This window comes from Vulpes lagopus, chromosome 3, assembly GCF_018345385.1.
Source record: "Vulpes lagopus strain Blue_001 chromosome 3, ASM1834538v1, whole genome shotgun sequence".
Taxonomy (NCBI): Eukaryota; Metazoa; Chordata; class Mammalia; order Carnivora; family Canidae; genus Vulpes; species Vulpes lagopus.
The window spans coordinates 78,831,384-78,855,656 of record NC_054826.1 but is presented as its reverse complement, the minus strand read 5'-3'; the positions used below and the strand labels follow the sequence as shown (position 1 = coordinate 78,855,656).

General features: G+C 39.6%; 1 protein-coding gene across 2 annotated transcripts in view; it reads right to left on the bottom strand.

Moving 5' to 3' along the window:
* Positions 1 to 11,571: 11,571 nt before the first annotated feature.
* Positions 11,572 to 24,273, bottom strand: part of RAB4A (RAB4A, member RAS oncogene family) — a 50,620-nt gene continuing 37,918 nt past the window's right edge. For both annotated transcript variants that reach the window (XM_041748777.1, XM_041748778.1), the window contains 3 exons: positions 22,903 to 22,998; positions 18,062 to 18,198; positions 11,572 to 13,285 (listed from right to left, as the gene is read on the bottom strand). In XM_041748777.1, coding sequence (XP_041604711.1) covers positions 18,083 to 18,198; positions 22,903 to 22,998 — 212 coding nt within the window. In that variant the 3' untranslated portion in view covers positions 11,572 to 13,285; positions 18,062 to 18,082. The remainder of the gene's footprint in view (positions 13,286 to 18,061; positions 18,199 to 22,902; positions 22,999 to 24,273) is intronic.

Sequence of the window (24,273 nt, the reverse complement as noted above, 5' to 3'; positions counted from 1 at the left end):
AAGATAACAGGAAAATCCCAAATCAGTTGGAAATCAAATAATACACTCATAAGTGATTTCCCAAAGAGGTCTCAATTAAATATTTTAAATGGGAGAAAAATGAAATTACAACATAGTAAAATTTGTGGGCATAGCTAACACAATGTTCTTGAAGGAAATTTATAGCTTTGAGTGCTCATATTAGAAAGTTCTCAGATCAATAATCTAAGCTTCCATCTTAAGAAACTGGAAAAGGATGAGCAAAATAAACCTACGTCTAGTGGAATGAAAGACAAAGTAAAAAGTAGGTATCAGTTAAATGGGAAACTAAAATAGAAAACAGCTCATTCTTCAAAAAGAACAAAATTGGGATCCCTGGGTGGTGCAGCGGTTTGGCGCCTGCCTTTGGCCCAGGGCGCGATCCTGGAGACCAGGGATCGAATCCCACGTCGGGCTCCCGGTGCATGGAGCCTGCTTCTCCCTCTGCCTGTGTCTCTGCCTCTCTCTCTCTCTCTCACTGTGTGCCTATCATAAATAAATAAAATAAAAATTAAAAAAAAAAAACAAAAAGAACAAAATTGATAAACCTGTAGCAAGACTGGGCACCTGGATGGCTCAAGCATCTGCCTTTAGCTCAGGTCATGATCCCAGAGATCCTGGGATCCAGTTCTGCATAGGGTTCCCTTCCAGCAGGAGCCTGCTTCTTCCTCTACCACTCCCCTTGCTTGTGCTCTCACTCTCTGTCAAATAAGTAAATAAAATCTTAAAAAAAAAAAAAAAACAACAACAACCCAAACGCCCAAAAAACGTATAGAAAGACTGGCCAACACCGCCCCCCAAAACAAAACAAAACAAAAACCCACAAACTAGTCTTATATTACCAAAATCAGGAATATTATCTTAATTTGCATTTTACCTGGTAATAGTGAGGTTAGCATCTTTTTCATATTGTTAACCACCTATTTCTTTGATGAATATTCTGTTTGCATACTTGGCCAATCTTTTAAAAATATTTTGGAAAAATTAGAAAAATGCACCTTTTTTTTTTTTTTTAAGTGCATTCCTGTTTGTGTAGCTTGTTAGGATCTGTATACATCTGGCATCAATTTTCTGTTAAATGTATTGCAAATGTGTTGTCATAGCCCATAGCCAAACTTTATGCTTTCCTTTTTCTTATAGGAAATAAAATATTAATCTGCAGAGTCAAACCTCAAACCTTTTCTTTATAGATGGGGGATTTTGTGTCACCTTTAGAAAGATCCACCCTATGATCATTAAAAAAATTATGTTCTCCCAATATCTTAAACAAATAAAACGACTGCCTTTTGCTTTTAGTTTTTTAATCCAACTGGAATTAATTTTTTGGTGACTATGAAGTGAAAATTGAATTATTTTTTCTCCCTATCAAATGAGTAGTAGATGGACTTAACACTATCTAGTGAAGAGCCCCTACCGATATAAGATGTCACATCATCTTTTTTGTAAATTGCCATAGATTCATGAGGTTTCTAGATGCTGCTCTTCTATGGATCAATTTGTCTATACCTGAGCTCATAACACTGTTTAATTTTGTGGTGTACTTTAGTATTTGGTATGGCAAGTCTTGCTATGCCCATCTTGTTCTTTGCTTTTCTTGGCAGTTTTCTTTCTTTGTTTTTATACATGAATGTTAGAATGAACTTACAAATCTATTAAAGTTCCCGTTTGGGAGTTTTACTAAATTGCACTGATTTTGCTAATTTTGGAGGACTCACATCTTAATAATACTGAGTCTTTCTATCCCCAAACACAGTAGGTCTCCATTTAAGTTGGTCTCCTTATATTTATTTCAGAAGTTTTCATCAAAAATTTCTTGCACATTTCTTGCTGAATTCTTCTCCCTTTCCATCAAATTTTGTAAATGATTCTTGCCTATATATAGGAAAGTGGTTAAACTGGAAAGAATGTTACTACTTTTTCTGATAAATAGGTTAGGAGAATGTGGTGAAGACTGAGACATTAACAATGCTGTCATTAATTAAATATTTTGGAATTACTTCGAAAGAACCAGAGACTTGGAAATTACCCACTTGTTAACCAGTAAGGAATGGGTTAAAGAAAACATGGTCTATGCACACAATGGAACATTATGTAGCCTGTACTGAGAAGAAAGTTCTCAATGTACTGAGTGATATTTGCAAAGAGCTCCACGATACATTATAGCTGGAAAAAAAGACAGTATGTAATATGTTACCTTTTGTTTAAGAACGGGAAGAGTAATAAAAAATATCTGTATTTACATCAAGATACTGGAGGGATATACAAACTTACAAATTGTTACATAGAGAGGTGAGGGAAGGAAGGGAGTATGTGTGTGTGTGGAGGGGAGACTCCAATGTTTATTTTTCATACTGCTTTGATTTTTGAACTGTAAAAATGTATGTTATTTTTAAAAATCCTAGAGAAAACACAAACTAAATACCCCTCTTCAAAGATACATCCACCACCTAAAGATTCTTTTGTCTTTTTTAAATTTTAGCCTTTCCATAAGTACTGTAGTAGTTATGAAGAAGGTAGACTTTTACTCCACAAACAGTAGTTTCTGGCCACTGTTATGAAGTATACAATGAGATTTTTTAAATTTTATTTTATTCATTCATGAGAGACAGAGGCAGAGACATAGGCAGAGGGAGAAGCAGGCTCCCTGCAAGGAGCCTGATGTGGGACTCGATCTCAAGACCCTGGGATTATGACCTGAGCTGAAGGCAGACACTCAACCACTGAGCCACCCAGGTGCCCCTACACTGAGATTTTTGAATAGTAAGATATAAATCCTAAAGTTTCACTAAAAAGACTAACTTTTCTAGGTTAGTAAAGACAAAGTATAAACCTCATGTTTGTTTTTTAAGTGCAGATTTAAGTCTGGGCCTCTTGCTCTATTAGTGGGAGTATAAATTGGCACAAAATCACTGGAGGGCAGTTTGGCTTTATGACTCTTAAAAAAGGAACACATCTTAACTGGGCAGTTCCACTCCAAGAATTTCCTGACATACCCATGTGTGCAGGTGTGTCCTGACCAAGGGAGTTCAAACCGTGTAGGATAGCGGCAGACTGTGGCCCAACCGCGTTGTCTGACTCTAATCATGAGCTAGACCTACAGGGGAGGAATGAAGAATGCAAAATGCAGAACAGTCTTGAAGCATATACAAAACCCAAGTGGAAGCCCGCTTGCTCCACTGATCACCATTGCTAAAGACTCATGGACTCAGGGGGTTGCCTGTGGCGGGAATCTTGCTGTGTGTATAGTTTCAATTTAAATGTAAAACGCTGGTTTTGTTTACTATGAAAGACAGTCCAAGGATCCCTGGGTGGCACAGCGGTTTGGCGCCTGCCTTTGGCCCAGGGCGCGATCCTGGAGACCCGGGATCGAATCCCACGTCGGGCTCCCGGTGCATGGAGCCTGCTTCTCCCTCTGCCTGTGTCTCTGCCTCTCTCTCTCTCTCTCTCTCTCTCTCTATGTGACTATCGTAAATAAATAAAAATTAAAAAAAAAAAGGAAAGACAGTCCAATCTAGGTAAGAGTAACTACTTGTGAACATTGACTTTACCATTATCTTTAATTGTTTTTATGGCCTACGTGTTGACTAACACCTGTGATGACAACATCAGTTTCTCTTTTTACATTCTTATGGCTTTAGGATTTCAGAACTGGGGAGTCCCTTTGTCTCTGCACTGCTTTCTGGTTATTGAGAGGATCCCTGGGAAGTCAGAACCAAGTGCTTGCTTCTGCCCCAGAGCCGCCTCGAGTGGCTCACCTTGCTCAACTGGCCACTTCCTTCTTCTTCTTCACGGCATCTGGCTCAGCTCCAGGGTCCTTTGTCCCATGCTCATTTCTGGATGCTTCCTGACACTCACCCTTCTTGGTTGCCTTCTATACTTTCTACAACATCCATTGAACTAGACTTTTACTTTATCCCCAGCAGACTACTCTGCTGTGCAGTGTCACCCAGTGACAGAACAGACCTGACACGTGGCTAAAACATTATGTCAACAGAAGAATGTTTTGAGCAAACACCAGACTTGGCCTAAAGTTGAGGCCACTACATGGATCCTGAAATGTAACTACATTTGGTGAAAGTGTGAAGCAACAGGTCATATTTTACTAGCATAAAGCCAAAAATATTCCGGAAATAAAAAGGAGAAAAGAGGGCTACAGTAGAATAATCTGATAGTTACAGATTAAGTTAAAAAAATTCCAGAGTAAATCATATAATTTTTCTTTTAGTCTTGCTCAAGGACTGAGTTAGAGATGAGAAGCAGCACAGGCCAGGACTAGCCTGGGTCAGCAGTTTATTGCACACACACAACACAGGAATGTGGCCATGGGAAATACGTGCAATGTTGCCATGAGGGATGCAAACCCCAGGGTATAAGGTGAAGCACAATCTCCCCACGAGGGGGGTGACAGCCACTAGCACAGGCCTCACATTCTTACCTTTAACCTTACCGTTTAACTCACAAACAACTTCAGCTCTGGACAGCTTAAAAGCCAACAACAAGAAGATAGTGGCAAGCATTCCAAAAACCAGTTAGCATGCACTTTGAATCACGCACTTTAACTTTATACTGTTTTCAATTTACATAAGGCAGGGACAAAAAGCAAGTTACCAAACTTGCAAGGTTTTTTTTTTTTTTAAAATCAAGACATGGTTTCACGGCAATGAGATCAACATATTTCCCACATCTAACAATTTTTAACACTAAAGATTATTTTTAAAATAAAAACTACTCTCATTAGTTAAAATAAGAACTTAGTTAATAGTTTTAAAAAATTCCAATAAATGTGTGTTTGAAATTTTCATAGTACATTGTGAGGGAAGAAAGGATTCTGGTCAGTAGAAACCCTAGTGCCTTGTCTGACTGCTGAGTGGTGGGATCCGCAGCCCGCCCCCCCCCCCCCCCCCCCCCGCCCCCAGGGCCTCCCGTTCACCTCCTAGGGGTGGCCAGCTCCTACTCTTATCTTCTGGGCCCTCAGTGGTGAGATGGGTCTTGTCATCTGCTCTGTACCACTGCAAAGGGCTGTTTTCAAAGTTGAATCAGGGTTAAACGTGAGAATATTTTTAAGTTGTAAAAAATGCAAAGCCCTTACAAGGTTTTATTATAGACGTTTTAATTGACAGTATTAAAAATGCGTTTGTTAAACTAAAAGTTGTCTCATAATTTCACTAATAAACTGTTTTTTAAAGAATCTGTGGCTATCCCCTTGGCTGCTAGCTATCTGCTAGCTATTTCAGTTACCTGTGGTCAATAATTATTAATTCAGTTACCTCTGGTCCATAATTATTAAATATAAAATTTCAGAAATAAATAATTCATAAGTTTAATTTTTTTATTTTTTTAATTCATAAGTTTTAAACTGTGTTCTGTTCTAAGTTGCATCGTGCAAACTTGTGCCAACCTACTCTGTCCCACCCAAGAGACAAATCATCCTTTTGTCCAGCGTATCCACGTTGTATGCACTACCCGCCTGTTATCGATAACCTGGCGGACGTGGTTACCAGATTGGCTGTTGTGGTATCATGGTACTTGTGTTCAAGTAATCATTATTTTACTTAATAAAGGCCTCAAAGCACAAGGGTGGTGAGGCTGGCAATTTGGATATTCTCTTATCTAGCTATGTGTGTGTAGGAAGAAACTGTATATATAGGGCACAGTACTCTCTGCAGCTTCAGGCCTCTTGGGGTCCTGGAGTGTGTACACCATGGAAGGGGGGGGCTGCAGTACTTTGATCAGAGACACAGTGGGCAACGAAGCTGCATTCAGCAACTGGATTTCTCCAAGTGCAAAAGTATAGTTCTCATAGCTTAGAGTGAAAGTTTGAAAAATCAGGTAAAAACCTGTATAAACAACTTAAATAGATAAAGATGTTCAAGTTTCAGGTGAAATCATTTAATCTTGGTATTACAGTAGAACAACTATTTGCCATTCCCTTTGAAAAGACAGCAGTTTCCAAGTTTTCAGGATCTGGCTTCTCCAACATGGGGATTTGTCAACTGTAACAGAGTACGTAATTAAAAAAACGGAGAGATTTGACACATTTCACCCCAAGCATTTGTGACCATCATACAATACTTAGATAGCTGAGCACATCTAGGCCTGAAAGCAGAGGCTTATTAATAATCACAACCTCAATTGCTTCTCACAGTCCTCAAGCCTAAATCTCCATTCTTATAGCAGCAGGTCATGAAGATGGAGAGCATACCTTGAGTACCTGCTTGCCCACGGGTTGTACCCCGAGGTACTAAGAGGCCAACCAAGAGTACAGATAGAACTCCCAAAAAATACTAATCTGAACAAGAAAGGCTCCTCTCCAAATGTCAAAGCTCTTACCCCTAGAATGTAAAATAACTGGGTAACTCTGTTTGTTACCCAACATTTGGAAAAGGAGTATCATATGCATGAGGACATACGATTTTAGACACTTTTATTATAATGTGTCTTGGAGAAGACAGTTTTGAATTGAAATTTTGGTGTGACTCATCAGCTTCAAGAACTTGGATGTCCAGATGTCTCCCCTGGTTTGGAAAGTTCTCAGTCACTACTTCTTTATTTTTTAAAAAGATTTGAGAGAGAGTGAGAGAAAGCTCACACAAGTGGCAGGGAGGGGCAGAGGGAGAAGCCTACTCCCCGCTGAGCAGGGAGCCTGATATGGGGCTTGACCCCAGGACCCCAAGATCATGGCCCGAGCCAAAGACAGCCACGTAACTGTAACCAACTGAGCCACCCAGGCGCCCCTGCCCCTACTTCTTTAAAAAAGCATTCTTGGGCAGACTGGGGGTGTTCAGCGGTTTAGCGCTGCCTTCACCCCACAGCCTGATCCTGGAGACCCAGGATCGAGTCTCAGGTCAGGCTCCCTGCATGGAGCCTGCTTCTCCCTCTGCCTGTGTCTTTGCCTCTCTCTCTGTGTCTCTCATGAATAAATAGTCTTTAAAAAATAAAAAAGCATTCTCCTCCTTCTCCCTCCCTTTCTTCAGGGACTCCAAAGCCATGTATAGATTTCTTTTTTTTTTTTTTTAAGATTTTATTTATTTATTCATGAGAGACACAGAGAGAAAGAGAGAGAGAGAGAGAGAGGCAGAGACACAGGCAGAGGGAGAAGCAGGCTCCATGCAGGGAGCCTGACGTGGGACTCGATCCCGGGTCTCCAGGATGCCGTGGGTGGCGCTAAACTGCTGAGCCACCGGGGCTGCCCTAGATTGTTTCTTAATGGTGTCCCAAATGTCCCATAGGTTTTCTCCATTCCTTTTCATTGTTTCTTTGCTTCTCTGGGTAATTTCAAACCATCTGCCTTCAAGCTCGTGGATTCTTTCTTCTGTTTCATCCAGTCTGCTGTTGAAGCTCTCTACTGAATTCTTCATTTTAGTAATTGTATTCTTCAGCTCCAAAATTTGTGTGGTTATTGTTTTCTCAACTGGTTTTATTCTTGTGTTTTTCTGATTTTGTCAAACTGTTCACATTCCCTTGTAGCTCTCTGAGCATCTTCAGAACACTGTTTTTAATTCTTTATCAGGTAATGCATGTATTTCCATTCCTTTGTGGATCAGCTACTGGGAGTTTATGGTGTTCTTTTGGTGCTGTTATGTGCCCCGATTCTCTGTCACCTTGTGTAGGTGTATGTGCATTTGAAGAAGCAGTCACCTCTTCCATACTTGATGGACTGGCTTCAGTAAGGAAAGACCATCACCTGTGAGTGGGGCCATGCTCTGTCTTCAAGAGCAGTAGTTCAGGGTACCAAGAGCAGGGTAGTATGGCAGCTCCAGGTCTGATGCTGCACTGGTTCAGGCCACTGTGGTCCACAGCATCAACTGTATGATCCTTTGCCAGGGCTGTGGGGGGTCTGCAGTGGCTTCAAGGGCTATTGGGATCCTCAGTGATGCCTTCAGGTCCAGTAGCTAGGGACCAGGGCAGGAAGCAGTGATGGCTGTGGAAGCCAGCCACAGGGGCTGGGGCCAGAGGCAGCAACTAGCGCTGGAGTCAGCTGCAGGCTCACAAGCAAGCAGCTGGGGGACCCTGGCTGTTGGCGTGCACTTCTATGATTGCAGGACTGACCAGGGATTAGAGTCAGGCTGGTGGCCTGCAAGGGCACAGCTGGAGGGGGGAGTGTGCATGTGGCATTGGGGGGTCAGGTATGGGGTGTGTGTGTGTGTGGGGGGGCTGTCCCAGGCTGGTATCCTGCACTTGTACAGCTGCAGAGGCCTGGGTGAGCTGCCAATGTGGATTTCAGGCTCCCGCAGGGGCACTGGGAGGGAGCAGAAAGGGACTCAGGCATTTGGTGGTGGGGCAAAAAAAGAATGAAATCTGCAGGGGATCCACATGGTGTACCGGCTGTTTATTTCTTCAGTGGTGAAAGGTGTGGGGTCCTCTGCAGAGCAGGTCACTGGCCACCATGGTTGCTCTTGCAGAGTAGCTTCTGTCAGCCCTTGGCCCTCTTCCTTGTTCTTAGTCATACCAAGTTCCCAATGGTATGGTGATTATATTAAATTAAAAACAAATTATTTTCAGAGATGCATAGGTCTCAGCATTGCAAGCCTCTGAGTGGTGTAAAACTGAAGTGGGTCCTTTGTGTGATGCCCCAAAAGGCTAGGGAGACTGGCTGCTCTCCCGACTCTCCTTTCCCTGGTGCTGAAAACTCTTTCTAGCCAGGGAGTTCTCTCGGTGCTGAGCAATGCTGGTCTGCAAGATGAGATAACACAGGCAGGATGAAGCTGTTTTTCCTTCCCTTTATTTGTGGTTATTCTCAGGTTTTTTGTCTCACTGTGTTGAAGATCTTCAGTGGACTCCTGAGCTGTCTTGGAGCTGATTTTGCAGACAGCTGTCTGATGTTGTCCAAGCTGATCTGTGTGGGGAGTTGGTGGGGGGGGGGGCAGAGGCTGGGACCTTCTACTTTACCATCTTGGTGATGTCATCTGGAAAGGGGCTCTAGGAGTTAGAGCCCTGTCTCCCTCCCAGACAGGAAGGGATTTAGCAGGATCATATGACCATCTTTTGGGGATTTTGCAAAAAAGGATCTTGCAGTGCATAGACTGAACATCTGACTATGTTAGAAAGCATTGGGGACAGAACTGACACCTCATCTGTCCTTTTCACAAGTACTCCTATGTACTGGGCATTGGGTGCACAAAAGGCAGCCTGTCCTAGGGAGGTCTCAGCCCATGAGTGAAGACAAATACGGATAACATACAGATAAATGTGACAATATCAAAAGTTAGGAGAGAGAATGACAAGAGCAGAACGTGTGGGCCTATGTCCAGGGGTGGGAAGGGGCTCAGAGAAGGCTCCCAGCAGAGAAATTCTACAGTGCAACACCACAAGACAGCAGGGCTGCAGCCTGACAGCCTGGGAGAGCAGGTGGGGTGTATTACAAATGAGGAGAACACACAGTCCACACAAAGCCACAGAGGCAATGGGAAAGCAGGGGGACATTCAGAGAAGCACGAGTGTCTTATCAGAGCATCACTCTCCCCTGGAAATGGGCATACTATGTACTATGGGGTATGTAATGTACACTTATGGCCATGGAAATGAATATAATAACTTTTCTGGAAAAGGGAATAATGTGGGAGACTTACTCTGAATTACTTATATTACAAAAAAAAGAGAAAACTCAATGCAAAATTATTGGAGGCCCCCCCCCCCCCCCCCAGAAATCAGCATCCTACTTTCACACATAGTTAGCTAGGTCCTTAAATATTTAGTGAACACAATTATCTCCATGATATTTTGGAATGCAAATTTGTTTACTTAACACTAGTTTTCTTTAAAATGAAACTTATCTATGTCACCCAGAAGTTAGAGAAAGAAGTTGTCAGAGCAGCGGCTTATCTTTTCATTCAGTTCCCCACAGAGGTCTAAGGACGAGGTCTTCTAGCAGAAGCAGCTGAGATTACTGCAAGTTTATGACATGGCTCAACCCACCTCATACTTGGTTAGTGTAAGTCAAAGTTAAATACATTCTTCATAATGTGATACAAACACATTGAGAGGATTTAAATGAAGTATGCCTCTTGTTACTACACTGGCAGAGGTGATACTGAAAATATTTACCAACCAACATTTACCAACCGCTCTGATGCTGTGCTGGCCATGGGTAGCAGGCTGGCTGCCTGGGTATTCCTGCCGCAGGCACAAGTGTCCCTTGCGCCACGGACAGCACTTCTGGTACAATTAGCCACATGCCCCGAAAATACTGTATGAAAGATGTACACTTTGTTTTTTTTTTGTTTGTTTGTTTGTTTTTAAGATGTACACTTTGCTTTCTCGTTATATGCTTGAAAACTTTATGTAACTCCAAGATAAGAGAAACCACCATCCTTGGCTTTGTATCAGTATCTTTTAAGAAGTTCCCAATGGTATGGTGATTATATAAAATTAAAAACAAATTATTTTCAGAGATGCATACCAGATAGTTTTGGGTGCAAGGACAGATGCCTTGGAGGTTTCCAAATGCCACAGAATTGAAAAATGGGGCAAAGGTAGAGCAAACGAAGACACACACACAGAGGCCCAGATCCCACTACTGCCTTCTCACAGTAAGCAGTATTTTCTAACTCGATAGGGTGATGGCTGACAGTTACTCAGCAATGGGTCTTCCTGAATCTGTTGGGTGTTCTCAAATCTGTTTAAAGGGTCTAAAAACAACTCCTTGAAGAATTTAATGCAATTGGGAAGTAACCAAGCAACAACTAGGACAAACTCTGATTATTTGTATATGAACGGGTAGAATAATTAGGAAAGAGGTTCACTTTACAACTGGCACAAAAAAATTACTAAGAATTCACAGGTGTTTTAAAGTCCCTCTAAATCTCCCTTCCAAAAAAAGAAAAACAAAAGGATAAATTTGACAGAGAATGAAGAACCACCTACTATGTTGCAGTATGAATTGCTAATGATTTAAATTTCTAATTTTAACATCAGATTCTTCATCACTCCGAATAATACTGATCTGCTAGGAATCAATGTTCCGTAAGATTTCAAAAACTCTTACATAAGTCACAAAAAACAGATTTTCAATAAAACCATTACTGATGTGACATTCTTATTTTCACTAAATACTGGACTTGTAAAAGAATAAACAACTTCAAGTCTAAATGGAGTTTAGAATATTTTTCTAGGAAGACTGAAAAAATACTTTTCTAGAAATGTGAATTAAGAGCATCCTGAAAACTTAGTAAGTTGCGGAAAATGTATGCATAACATTTACTGGACTATGATATAATAACATATACTTGGTTTTTTGTCCCTGCTCCCTGGCACAGAGCTAAATTCCTGGGAACCTCAGATTTCTAGCTGGTTGGTCAGAAGCACAGATAACTTGCTTCTTACTGACGCCTGAAGTGTGCATGTGTGTTAAGGGGCAGGGCAGGCAAAGCCTGTAACCTGTGGAATCTGATACTATCTCCAGGTAGAAAATGTCAGAACTGAATTGTAGGCCACCTCGCTAGCATCTCTAGAGACTCCGAGAATTGGTTGAGGGTGTTGGAAAACACTCCACTGACCAATACTAAATTATCCTCCTTCATTTCTCCTGAAGGCCTTTATTAAGAACCACCATAGTTTGGTTCTCCAGCAACTTTTATTGGTCAAAAGATGTGAAATTATATGCAGTACCTGTGGTTTAATTAATAGGCTCATTTATAAACCAACTTAACATCTTATTTTAAAAATTCTTGCTTTTGAATAATCCACTGTGGTAGAATAGACATGCTTCTATCCCATGCAAAAAGCTGTTCAAAAATGAGCAGCCTGCAAAACTACCATAAATGAGACATTGAATCAAACGTTCTTCCAGTGAGGTCCAAGAAGTAGTTCAGTCTGAGAATTTCCTTCATATTCTGACTTTTCAAAAGAAGATACCCAAAGCATTAAAAAAAGCAAAATTAAAATACCTAAAACAGATACATACTGATATTTTTATCCAAGTCACTTTCCAGAGTTTGTAGCGCCACTGTGCTCTGTTGATTAACTAAAACAACGAAAGCAGTGGGCAGCTTCTAACTGAAAGGCAATGAAATCTACCAATCAGTCTGCAGCTAAAAGTCACAGTGAAAGAACATATAGATGGTGAAGAATGCTTTTTAACCATTTAGCCTTAAATAATACTGTATTTCAACTTTAAAGAAAAGTTCTATTACATGTTTTTTGCATTGACATTTTAAAATATTAGAACAAGTCTTTGTAATACAATATATATTATACTTCAATATACCTTAGGTGAATTAAAAACATGTCAACTTGATAACTGTAGTAAGGCATTTAAGTATTCAGCGAAAGCTATACAGAAATTTCTTAATGAGTGGTATTCCTTTAATATTAACTTCATTTAGTGGGCTTCCTTAAAATGAAAACATAATAAAAGACTTAAAAAAGAAGCAATGTCATCATACACTGAATTCCAGGAAAAGCACAGTAACAAACAAGTTTTCCAACAGGGAGACCAGATAGAGCAGCAAACCAGGAACAGGTGAGCTGCCCCAAATTACACGGTTCATTGCATTTACAGACAGCTGAAAGCAGAATCAATTCCTTAGTAAGTTTGGGTAAAGATAACAGAATCCTTGGTGCTGATCACAGTGCCTAAAACACAGCAGGTACTCAGGCTATGTTTCCTGAATTGGTCTGGATGAAGATACTTTAAAATCAACAGAGTGCTCGACAGTGTAAAGTTCATGGAAAAGCTTTACTTTTCATTTTATTTCCATACATGAGTAACTACTGATCTAGTATTTCAAGGGTGGATTATGTAAACACTGTGTGGACTGTGGTAGACGGAATTAAATAAGCACTGCACTGGCCATCAATGCCAGTCTTTGAATATCAGGTCATAAATATAACCAACTGTGCAATATACCTGACATGATGATCAAAGTACACCTCACCATTAACAGATTTCAGTTTCATATGATTAAAAAAAATAAAATTTTAGACTGCATTTAGAGCAACATTCTATCATATCCTACATCAGATACCATGCTGTGGAGACGTATTGAGCAAGAGTATATATACAGCACACAGTCAGGATTTAAACCAAAAGTGAAAGGGAAATATGGAACAGAAAATTTTTACATACATGTATACATCTAATGGTACTGTCCATTTAACGAGATTTATTGTTATATGATTTGCTGTGCCACATCTACGAGCTTGTGTAACACCCCAAATTATTTTTCTTCACACAAATATCTACTTCTGTATAAAGTAGAAAAAGATGGTGGTAAAAAACTTCTTCTTCAAGCTCCAACAATTGTCCCAAATACCACTGTATGAACACCTAAAAAATATTAAGAACAATTTAGAAATATGCAGAACTATAAATGTACAAATACAGCTCAAAGTTCCATAGGGACTTAGTGAATGTATCTTCCAACTTCACTTAAACTTACCTACCCCTGTTAGATAATGTGGTAGGTACATAAAAAAGTCCACTGTGGTAAATGAAAAAAACAAAAGCTTTAGAAAGGTAAACTCTCCATTTGCAAATTTTATAAATAAGCCTTCTATTTTAGCAACAGACATATTTAGACTTCAATTTACCACAAAAAAGTCTCCTTATGGATACAAAAGCAGAAAAATCTCTAACCCAATTACTCTCATCACCTACCACTCTTCTCTCTTTCTGACCAAGAACCCAAGAACCCAAGAACCCAAGGATTTCCTATAAAGTTTAAATTCTTTCAAGCAGAACATCTTTTTTAATTGGTTTAATCTACCATTTCCTATTTGATCTGTTCTTTACTCCTTTCCTCCTCTTGCCTTCTTTTTATTCAAATTATATGTTTATTCTGTTTAAATTCTTATGTTGGATTAATAGCCCAAACTCTTTGTGATGTTGCTTTAAGACTTTTTTCTTATTAAGATTTTATTTTTATTTTTTTGAGCAATTTTAGGTTCATAGCACAGTTGAGGGAAAAGTCCCTAGATTTACCATATGCCCCTGCCTTCACACATGCAGAGCCTCCCCCATTATCAACACCTGGGACCAGAGAGGTACATCTGATGAAGCTACAATGACACATCACCATCATCACCCAAAGACTGTTATTTACATTGTGGTTCACTCCTGATGCCATACGTTGGACAAATATATAATGACATATATCCACCATTACAGTATTATAGAGTACTTTCACTGCCCCAAATATCCTCCATGCTCTGCCTATTCATCCTTCCCATCCCCAACCCCTGACCACCAGGGGGTTTCTTTTTTTTATTGTCCTCGTTTTGCCTTTCCAGAGTGTCATATTGTTGGAATCATACAGCATATCGCCTTTTCTTCAGATTGGCATCGTTCATTTAGTAATATGCATTGAAAGCTCCTCTCTGCTTTTTCATGGCTTGACAGCTCGTATCTTTTCAGCACCAAATAATCCATTGCTTGGATGTACAGTTTAGTTATCCATTTGCTAAAGGCCATCTTACTTGTTTCCAAGTTTGAGTAATTATGAATAAAGCTGCTATAAACATCCATGTGCAGATTTTTATGTTTTCTTTTTGCATAGACTCCACGCCCAATGTGGGGCTTGAACTCATGACCCTGAGAGTAAGAGTCACACGTTATACCAGCCAGCCAGGCACCCCAGACTTTTGTTTCCAACTCCCTTGGATAAATACCAAGGAGTGAGACTGCTGGATCGTATTTACAGAGCATGTTTAGTTTTGTAAGAAGCTGCCACACTGTCTTCCAAAGTGGCTGTACCATTTTGCATTCCCACCAGCAATCAATGACAGTTCCTACTGCTCCACATTCTTGCTCACATTTGGTGTTGTCAGTGTCTTGTATTGTGCCTATTCTAATAAGTATGTTGTCGTGGTACCTCATTGTTGCTTTAATTTGGATTTTCCTGTCAACATATGATGTGGAGTATCTTTTCACATACTTACTGCCATCTATAGTTAGTATGCCTTCTTTTTTTTTTTAATTTTTATTTATTTATTATAGTCACAGAGAGAGAGAGAGGCAGAGACATAGGCAGAGGGAGAGAAGCAGGCTCCATGCACCGGGAGCCTGACGTGGGATTCGATCCCGGGTCTCCAGGATCGCGCCCTGGGCCAAAGGCAGGCGCCAAACCGCTGTGCCACCCAGGGATCCCAGTATGCCTTCTTTGGTGAGGTGTCTGTTATAGTCTTTGGCCCATTTTTAAATTGAGTTATTTTCTTATTGTTAAATTTTAAGGGTTCTTTATATAGTTGAATAACAATCCTTCATTCGGTATCTTTTAGAAATATTTTCTCCCATTTTGTGGCTTATCTTCTCTATCTTGTCTTTCCTCGAGCAGAAGTTTTATAATGGAGTCTAGCTTATCAATTATGTTTTTAGTGGATTGTGCCTTCCATGTTGTATCATTATACCCAAGGTCATCTAGGTTTTACATCTGGGTCTATGATCCATTTTGAGTTAATGTTTATGAAGGGTGTAAGGTATGTGTCTAGATTTTTTTTTTTTAATGTGGATGCACAGTTGTTCTAGCACCTTTTGTTGAAAGGACTACCTTTGCTCCATTGCCTCATCTCTGCTCCTTATGCAAAGATCAGTTGACTATATTTATGAATGTATTTCTGGGCTCTCTATTCTGTTCTACTGATATATTTGTTTCTTCTTTCGTCTCTACCAAACTGTCTTGACTACCATAGCTATATGGTGTCTTGAAGTCCAGCAGCCACAGTCCTCCAATTTTGTTCTTCTTTAATCCTGTTCTTCTTCAATCCTTCAATCCTTTTGCCACTCCATATAAACTTTAGAATCAGTTTGGTTTTCCTCATATAGATCTTGTACATATTTTGTCAGAATTATACCAAAATTTTTTTTTAAGATTTTTTATTTATTCATAAAGACACAGAGAGAGAGAGAGAGAGAGAGAGAGAGAGAGGTAGAGACACAGCCAGAGGGAGAAGCAGGCACCATGCAGAGAGCCTGACGTGGGACTTGATCCCGGGTCTCCAGGATCACACCCTAGGCTGCAGGCGGCGCTAAACCGCTGCGCCACCGGGGCTGCCCTCTAAAATTTTTTTGAATGCCAATGTAAACAGTATTGTGTTTTTAATTTCAAACTGCACTTGTTCATTGCTGGTATATAGAAAAGTGATTGACTTTGTATACCAACCTATATCCTGCTATATATAATCTTGCTATGATTGCTTAGGTAGGAGTTTGTGGATTCTTTGAGATTTTCTACGTAGAGAACCATGCCGACTGTGAACAAAGACAGTTAATTTCTTCCTTCCCTATCTGTATACCTTTTATTTCCTTTTCTTATCTTACTGCATTAGCTAGAACTTCCAGGATGATATTGAAAAGGGGTAGTGAGAGGGGATATCCTCACCCCACTTCTTCTATTAGCAAGAAAGCTTCAAGTCTGAAGATTTTAGTGGTAGTTTTCTGTAGATGATCTTTACCAAGCTGAGGAAATTCCCCTCTAGTCCTAGTTTACTGAGAATTTTCATCATGAATGGGTGTTGCATTTTGTCAAATGATTTTTCTCTTGATAGGACCATATGATTTTTCTTCTTTAGCCCTTTGCTGTGATGGATTACACTAACTGATTTTGGAATGTTGAACTAGCCTTGCAAACCTGGGATAAATCCCACTTGGAAGTGGTTTATAATTCTTTTTGTACATTGCTGGATTTGATTTGCTAGTATTTTATTGAGGATTTTTGCATCTATATTCATGAGATATTGGTCTGTAGTTTTCTTGCAATGTCTTTGTCTGGTTTTGGAATTAGGGTAATGCTGGCTTCATAGAATGAGGTAGGAAGAATTCAATCTGCTTCTCTCCTGTGAAAGAGATTGTAGAGAAATGGTGTAATTTCTTCCTTAGATGTTTGATAGAATTCACCAGGGAACCTATGTGGGCCCAGTACTTTGTTTTGGAAGATTATTAATTATTGGATCAATTTCTTTATAGATGTAGACCTCTTCAAATTGTCTATTTTTTCTTGAATTTTGGCAAATCATGTCTTTCAAAGAATTTGTCTGTTTCTCATCTATGTTATTAAATTTGGGGGCATAGAATTATTCATAGTGTTCCTTTATTAATCTTTAAAGTCTGTAGGATCTACAGTGATGTACCTTCTTTCATTTCTGATGTTAATAATTTATGTTTCCCCTTTTTCTTAATTAGCCTGGTTACAGGCTTATTGATTTTACCGATCTTTTCAAAATATCAGCTTTGATTTTATTGATTTTTCTCTATTGATTTTCTGGCTTTAATTTCATTAATTTCTGCTGTATTTTTTATTTTTTCTTCTTCCTACTTTGAATTTAATTTGCTCTTCTTTTTATAATAGCCTATGATGGACACTTAGATAACTGATTTTAGAGCTTTCTTCTTCTTCTTTTTTTTAAAGATTTTATTTATTCATTCATGAGACACACAGAGAGGAGAAAGGCAGAGACACAGGCAGAGGAAGAGGCAGGCTCCATGCAGGGAGCCCGACGTGGGACTCGATCCCGGGACTCCAGGATCATGCCCTGGGCCGAAGGCAGGCGCTAAACCGCTGAGCCACCCAGGGATCCCCGCTTTCTTCTTTTCTAAGTATGCATTCAACATTATACACTGCCCTCTAAGCACTGAGAAAGTGGGGCATCCCCCCACATTTTGGTATGTTGTGTTTTGATTTTCATTTAGTTCAAAATGTTTTTAAGTTCCTCTTGAGATTTCTTCTTTGACCCATGACTTATTTCAAAGGATGTTGTTTAACTTCCACATATTTTGGATTTTCCAGTTATCTTTCTCTTACTGACTTCTAGTTTAATTCCATTGTGGTCTAAGAGAAGACATTGTATGATTTCTATTCTTTTAAATTTGTTAAAGTGTGTTTTATAGCCCAGAATGTGGTCTATCTTGGTTTCATGTGAGCTTGAGAAGAATGGGTATTCCACTGTTGTTGAAAATATCTGACCTTTAATTATACAATCACCTCTGGGTTTCATAATGTAGCTACAAAAAGCAATAACAGCTTTACATTAAGCATGTGTAGAAATACTGAGTAATGAACATAGTTTAGGGTAAGAGAGCCAGCAAAGATGCTATGATGAGAGCACCTACCTGTATACTCTCATCCTGCTTCTAACAACCACATTCCTGAGCACTTGGGGCCTGTGCACGACGTGGTGACCGCAACTGTCTCAAGGCAGCATCTCCATACTGAATACCAGAGCCCATTCTTTCTGGGTCCAGCTCACCTGAGGACCAAGCAAATATATATATATTTTTAAAGATTTTATTTATTTATTCATGAAAGACATAGAGAGAAAGAGGGGCAGAGACACAGGCAGAGGGAGAAGCAGGCTCCATGCAGGGAGGCTGATGTGGGACTCAATCCCAGGGCTCTAGGATCATGCCGGCTGACAGGCGCTAAACCGCTGAGCCACTCAGGGATTCCCCTTAAAAAAGTTTTTATGCTTCTGTGATCCCAAAAATATATTAAGTGAAAAAAGAAAAGTGTGGAACATGTGTATAAACAATGTTTTGAATAAAGAGGAAAAAATATATACATAGGTTTTCTTATATGGGCATAAGAATATCTTTGGAAGGAGACATAAAAAAGTGAGAATAACAGTTGACTTCAAAAAGGAGTTTTAGATGGGTTGGGGACCGGAGACAGGTAATGGAGGGAGACTTTTACTATATCTGCTTTTATATTTTTTAATTTGGGATTATATGAATATATTATGTATACAAAGATAAATTAATAAAATTAAACTACAAAGACACCATTTCCTACCTACCCAGACTGGTATGATAATATACCCTGTGGGCATGGCTTCAGTGAAATAACCCCTTTTATTCATTATAGTGGGATTATAAATTGCTACAACCAAAATAGAAGGAATTTGACAGCCTTTACCTAAATTCCAAATGCTTATGTTCTTTAACCTAGCAATTCCACTTTTGGTAACTTATCCTGTACATACACTTCACACATAGACTGGTTAAATAAATTATGGCAATATAAATAACTGAATATTAAATATACACACGTACACATGTATATGTATGTACATATGTATACATATGTATATGGAAGTCTCTATATGTTGATGTGTAATGATCTGTAGACCCAGTAGGTATAAAAGCAAGGTACAGTAAAATTTATAGCATGCTAACTTTTGTGCAAAAAAAAGAGAGGAGGAGGGGTGTCTGGGTGGCCCTGTTGGTTAACCGACTGACTCTTGATTTTTGGCTCAGGTCATGATCTCAGGTGGTGAGACTGACCCCCACATCGGGCTCCACTCTCAGTGAGCAGTCTGCTTCTCTCCTTTTCCCTCTCTCTGCCTTTTCCTTTGCTCACATGCATACACACTCTCTCATTCTCTCCTCTCTCTCTTTAATAAATAAATCTTTTAAAAAAAAGAGGAAATAATGGTTTTTGAATCATATGAATGTGCAGCTTATTCAGAAAATTTAAAGTACTGCTGAAATACTTCAACTTAACTTAGATGTAATTATGATTTTGATGATCTCAAAAGAAATATATCTTGAAAGTTTCATTATGTACTATATCCATGGATGCAATATTAAGGTAGCAAGGTAATTAAATAAAACTTCATGCCAAGATTAATAACAAGCATAAAAATTAATAACAATTTTGTACCAAATTTAGTAAAAAAAATTTTTTTTGTTTTCAGATCAATAAAATCCAGGATGAACTGTCTCTGTTTTCCATCTGGGTTCCTAACCCTCTCTCCCTGCACCTCACCCAGCACCCTAGTGTCTCTGTCATCTCCTCTCCACCCTCTTCTCCTTCCCCTCCCCCCTTGTTTTATCTCTCAGCATTCATACATGCTAACATTTCTTCCATCACCAAAATGTCTTTATTTTTTTTTAGGATTTTATTTATTTATTCATAAGAGACAGAGAGAGAGAGGCAGAGTCATAGGTAGAGGGAGAAGCAGGCTCCCCCTGGGGAGCCCTATGTGAGACTGGATCCGAGGACCCTGGGGATCATAATCTGAGGATCTGAACCAAAGGCAGACACTCAACCACTGAGCCACCCAGGTGCCCCACCAAAACCTCTTTAAATTAACCCTTTATACCCTACACTACCAGCACTTTCCTTCTCAAGAGAGGAGTCAACACTCACTCTGCGTTCTCACCTCCTTTTCATTCCTCACTTGCTGCCTTCTATTTTCATAATTCTACTGGAGCTGTTCTTGATAAAGACACCCAATGACTTCCTATTACCCACCCCAGTGGGTATTTTTTTAGCGTAGTTCTTAGCTGAGGAGACTGTTCTCTATTGCGCTGATAGTGAACAAGTCTTTGACTCATCATTTTGGCTGAAATGATGCCCACTTTCCCCTGGCTCTTTCCATACTTCCCCCTGGCTCTTTCCATACATCTCTAACAATTTCCTTCTCTTTCTCTTTTGTAGGTTCCTCTTCTTCTCACTCTGTCTCCAAGATTCCACTTTGATCACTGTTTTTCTCACTTTTAGCTGCTCTCAGATTATCATATTTCTTCCATAGTTTCAACTACTCCTATATCCTGATGGCTCCCAATGTGTACCGCCAGTCCAGACTTCTCCCCAGAGCTTAGGAGAGAAATCCATGGGCTTGTGCCAGTGGTACTGCAAAGGGAACACATCCAAAACAGAAACATCCATATTCCCTTGAACCTACTTATCCTCTGGTTCAATGACATTTCTTTACCGAGTTACCCTAGTGTGACATCTAGCTACCCATGGTTCCTCATGCCTTCCTGACCCCACCTCCTCACCACTTCCCACCTCAAAACCAACTGCTCTGCCCTACTATTTAGCATATGAGTTATATGATGCTACTACCAAAATATTTCTTAGATTTATCTGTATCTTTTCATCTCTAATTCACATCCTCCTTAAAGCTCTAATCAGTCTTTTACTTGGATTATTAAAAAATGCCTTAATTGCCATCCTGGTCTCCAGTCTTGGTTCTTTCAATCTGTCTTCAACATGGCCACCAACATACATGATTTATCTCAAGTTCCAACCTGACTATATCAGTCACTGCTTACCATCCTTGAATAGCTTTCTGCCCTCTACAGCAGTGGTTCTCAGTCTTGGATTAACAGTAAAATCAGTCACAGAAGAGGGCTTTTATTTTTTATTTATTTATTTTTAAAGATTTTATTTATTCATGAGAGACACACACACAGAGAGGCAGAGACAGAGGCAGAGGGAGAAGCAGGCTCCAAGCAGGGAACCCGACATGGGACTCGATCCCGGGACTCCAGGATCACGCCCTGGGCCAAAGGCAGGCGCTAAACCCCCAGAAGAGGGCTTTTAGAAATGCTGATGCCTAGACCACACTTCAGCCCAATTAATCAGCATCTTGAGAGGTGGGGGCTGGGATCTGAATTTTCATACATCCCAGGAGACTCTAGTGTACAGCCAGGGTTGAGACTCAGTAACCCACAAGATAAAGTTCCAGATCCTTGATGAGGATCACTAGCCTGGCTTCTGCTTCTCTCCAACCTTCTCATTGGCCATCCCTCACTGTAGTCTCTCTGTTCTAGTGATTTCAATTTTCCAGTCATTTTCTGCCAGCCTCAAATCATGCTATCCCCCCTTTGGAGGACAACCCTCTCCTCCTCACTCCCTCAGCCAGCTCACTCTTCCTTACACTGTCAAAGATGAGTTCAGCTGTCACCTCCTCTTGGAACTCTGCCTGACACTACCTCTGTGACCTGGCTGGGCAGGTTCCCCTTCTCTGTGTCACCCAGGATCCAATGACCCCCTCAATTACTGTATCTTTTTTTTTTTAAAGATTTATTTGTTTATTCATGATAGACACACACAGAGAGAGAGGCAGAGACACAGGCAGAGGGAGAAGCAGGCTCCATGCAGGGAGCCCAACGTGGGACTCAATCCCTGGTCTCCAGGATTGCACCCTGGGCCAAAGGCAGGCGCTAAACCACTGTGCCACCCAGGGATCCCTCAATTACTGTATCTACCACACCGTATTATAATTATCTTTTGATGTCTCCCATGAAAGACAGTTACTTGAGGGCAAGGGTTACAATTAAATCATTTTTGTATCCCAGCACCTGACAAAGAACAGATATTCAGATATTTAAGTGCATCAATTAAAAAGTGAATGTCCAGGGAGCCCGGGTGGCTCAGTGGCATCTGCCATCAGCTCAAGTCATGATCTCAGGGTCCTGGGATCTAGCCTGCTTTCCCCTCTGCTCGTGCTTACTCTTGTTATCTCTCTCTCAAATAAGTAAATAAATAAATAAATGTATATCTTAAATAAATAAATAAATAAATAAATAAATACCTTTAAACAACAACAAAGTTAATGTCCACATATAATTTTGGTAATATTTAAAGAAGACTCAACTTTAATAAATGACAATTATATAGTACTGTCAGCTGTCTAGATTAGGGTTATTTTAAATTTATTTTTACTGAAGCAACAAATATAATAACAAGACAGGTTATTACTGAGGCATGCTCAGCTGGCTTCAGAAATAATTTCTTCATGATGCCCAAGCTGTAAGTACCAGCGTCACATATGTACCCATAATTTCCTTAACGTCACACAGGCAGGTCCCCATCAGGCCACAGAACCACTGGCCCAGCAGGGCTAGCAAGCTGCTGACAGAGAGTGGACAAAGATCCAATCATCCTCCTCTAAGCGATGGATCCATGAAAGGCCATGGTTCTAAAAGCATACCCTCCCTGAAACCCTGTCTGCCCATCCTTTCACCAGTGGCTCATGGAGGGGTGGGCTTTCACTTCCGCCATGTAGATAAGACCTTCAAAACCACAAGTGACCATTTTAGGTTGGCAGGTGAAGAGAGAAATGCTCTTTGACCAAATCACTCCTAAAAAATTAAAAAGTGATACTTAGCTAGAGAGTAAAATATGCTGAAGATAAGTTTATTAATGGAAAGCCTTTTACCTGATTCAATTTTGTTAAGTATTTTTCTTGCACATTGTACAAAGGCCTCTTCCACATTCTCCCCCGTTAGTGCACTTGTTTCCAAAAACATCAGTTCTAAAAGTGACATCAAATAAAATGTGAAGGCATGTTTAGAAGATAATCACAACTGAAGTACTGACAGCCTGTTTAGTATTCTCTTCAAATAGCAGGCAAAATGGAATTTATTACTTAAAAACCACATATTTCTGTAAATACAGAATCAATAAATGTCAGTATATTTTTTTAACTGTTAGGAGAATTCTCAGCCTTTCTAAAAAGTGATGGGTATCTTGTGCTGGCACTTAAGTCTATTGGAAGGAAGTACTGGTATTAAATCCTGGTAAGGAAGCAGGCTGCCTGAAGCGGCTCAGCTGTCGATCCAAGATGAATATTTTCCACTCTTCATGTCACCACAAATACAACTGACAAGTTTATCATTTTAGGAGGGGGACTACACTGCAGGTTGTCATTCTGATGGTGAAGAGGTCCTCGATGAATTAATACTTTCCTTATCTACCACTGTACTTACTAACCCAGCAGAAAGGCTGACTCTCCTTGCTTCTGTATTTCTTTTTTTTTTTTTTTTTTAATTTTTTTTTTTTTTGCTTCTGTATTTCTAAATGGCTTCTTTACAAATTCATGGTGGCTTATGTTTTTATCACATGCTTATTTTCTTAGCATAAAACCAGTCAATTTGTAAGAATATAATCTGGTAGTCCTAGAGTCCAACTGAAAATTGATACTAGGATATTTTAGTTCTTGACTGGTTCTAAAAATTAAAATTAAAAAAAAATTAAAAAAAAAATAAAATAAAAATTAAAATTGTTTAAAATGTCTGAATTCCGATCATTCTGTTATCTATAAGCAACCATTAATTTTATGTGTCATCCTCTGGTATTCCATATGAAAATTCAGAGAATTTTCAAAGGCATATAATCAAATAACTTAAATTTAATGTAAGTAAAATAAAACCAATAAGGCCAGTATTTCTTCCACTGCTTTCCCCTTCTATTTAGATCTAACATTTCACCAACTTAGCTCCATATTATATTAGAAAAAAGACAGGACATCATGCGATTAGGACCTTTAAAAATTATTATTATAAACTTCACTTTAGATCAAAGCCTGTGTAATTCAAAGGCCCTAGACCAAAAAGTCACTATAGGATATTGGTACATTTGCTTTTATCATCATAATAACTTTGGTAGGTGGCCTGCAATATAGTGAAAATATGTTGAATAAGTCTAATTGCACTCAACAGGAAATTTCACATTTCTTAAAAATGGTTTTAATCTTAAAATTCTAGTAGCTGTTATAAACTCAAAGCAATGTTATTATCCTCAAATCAGC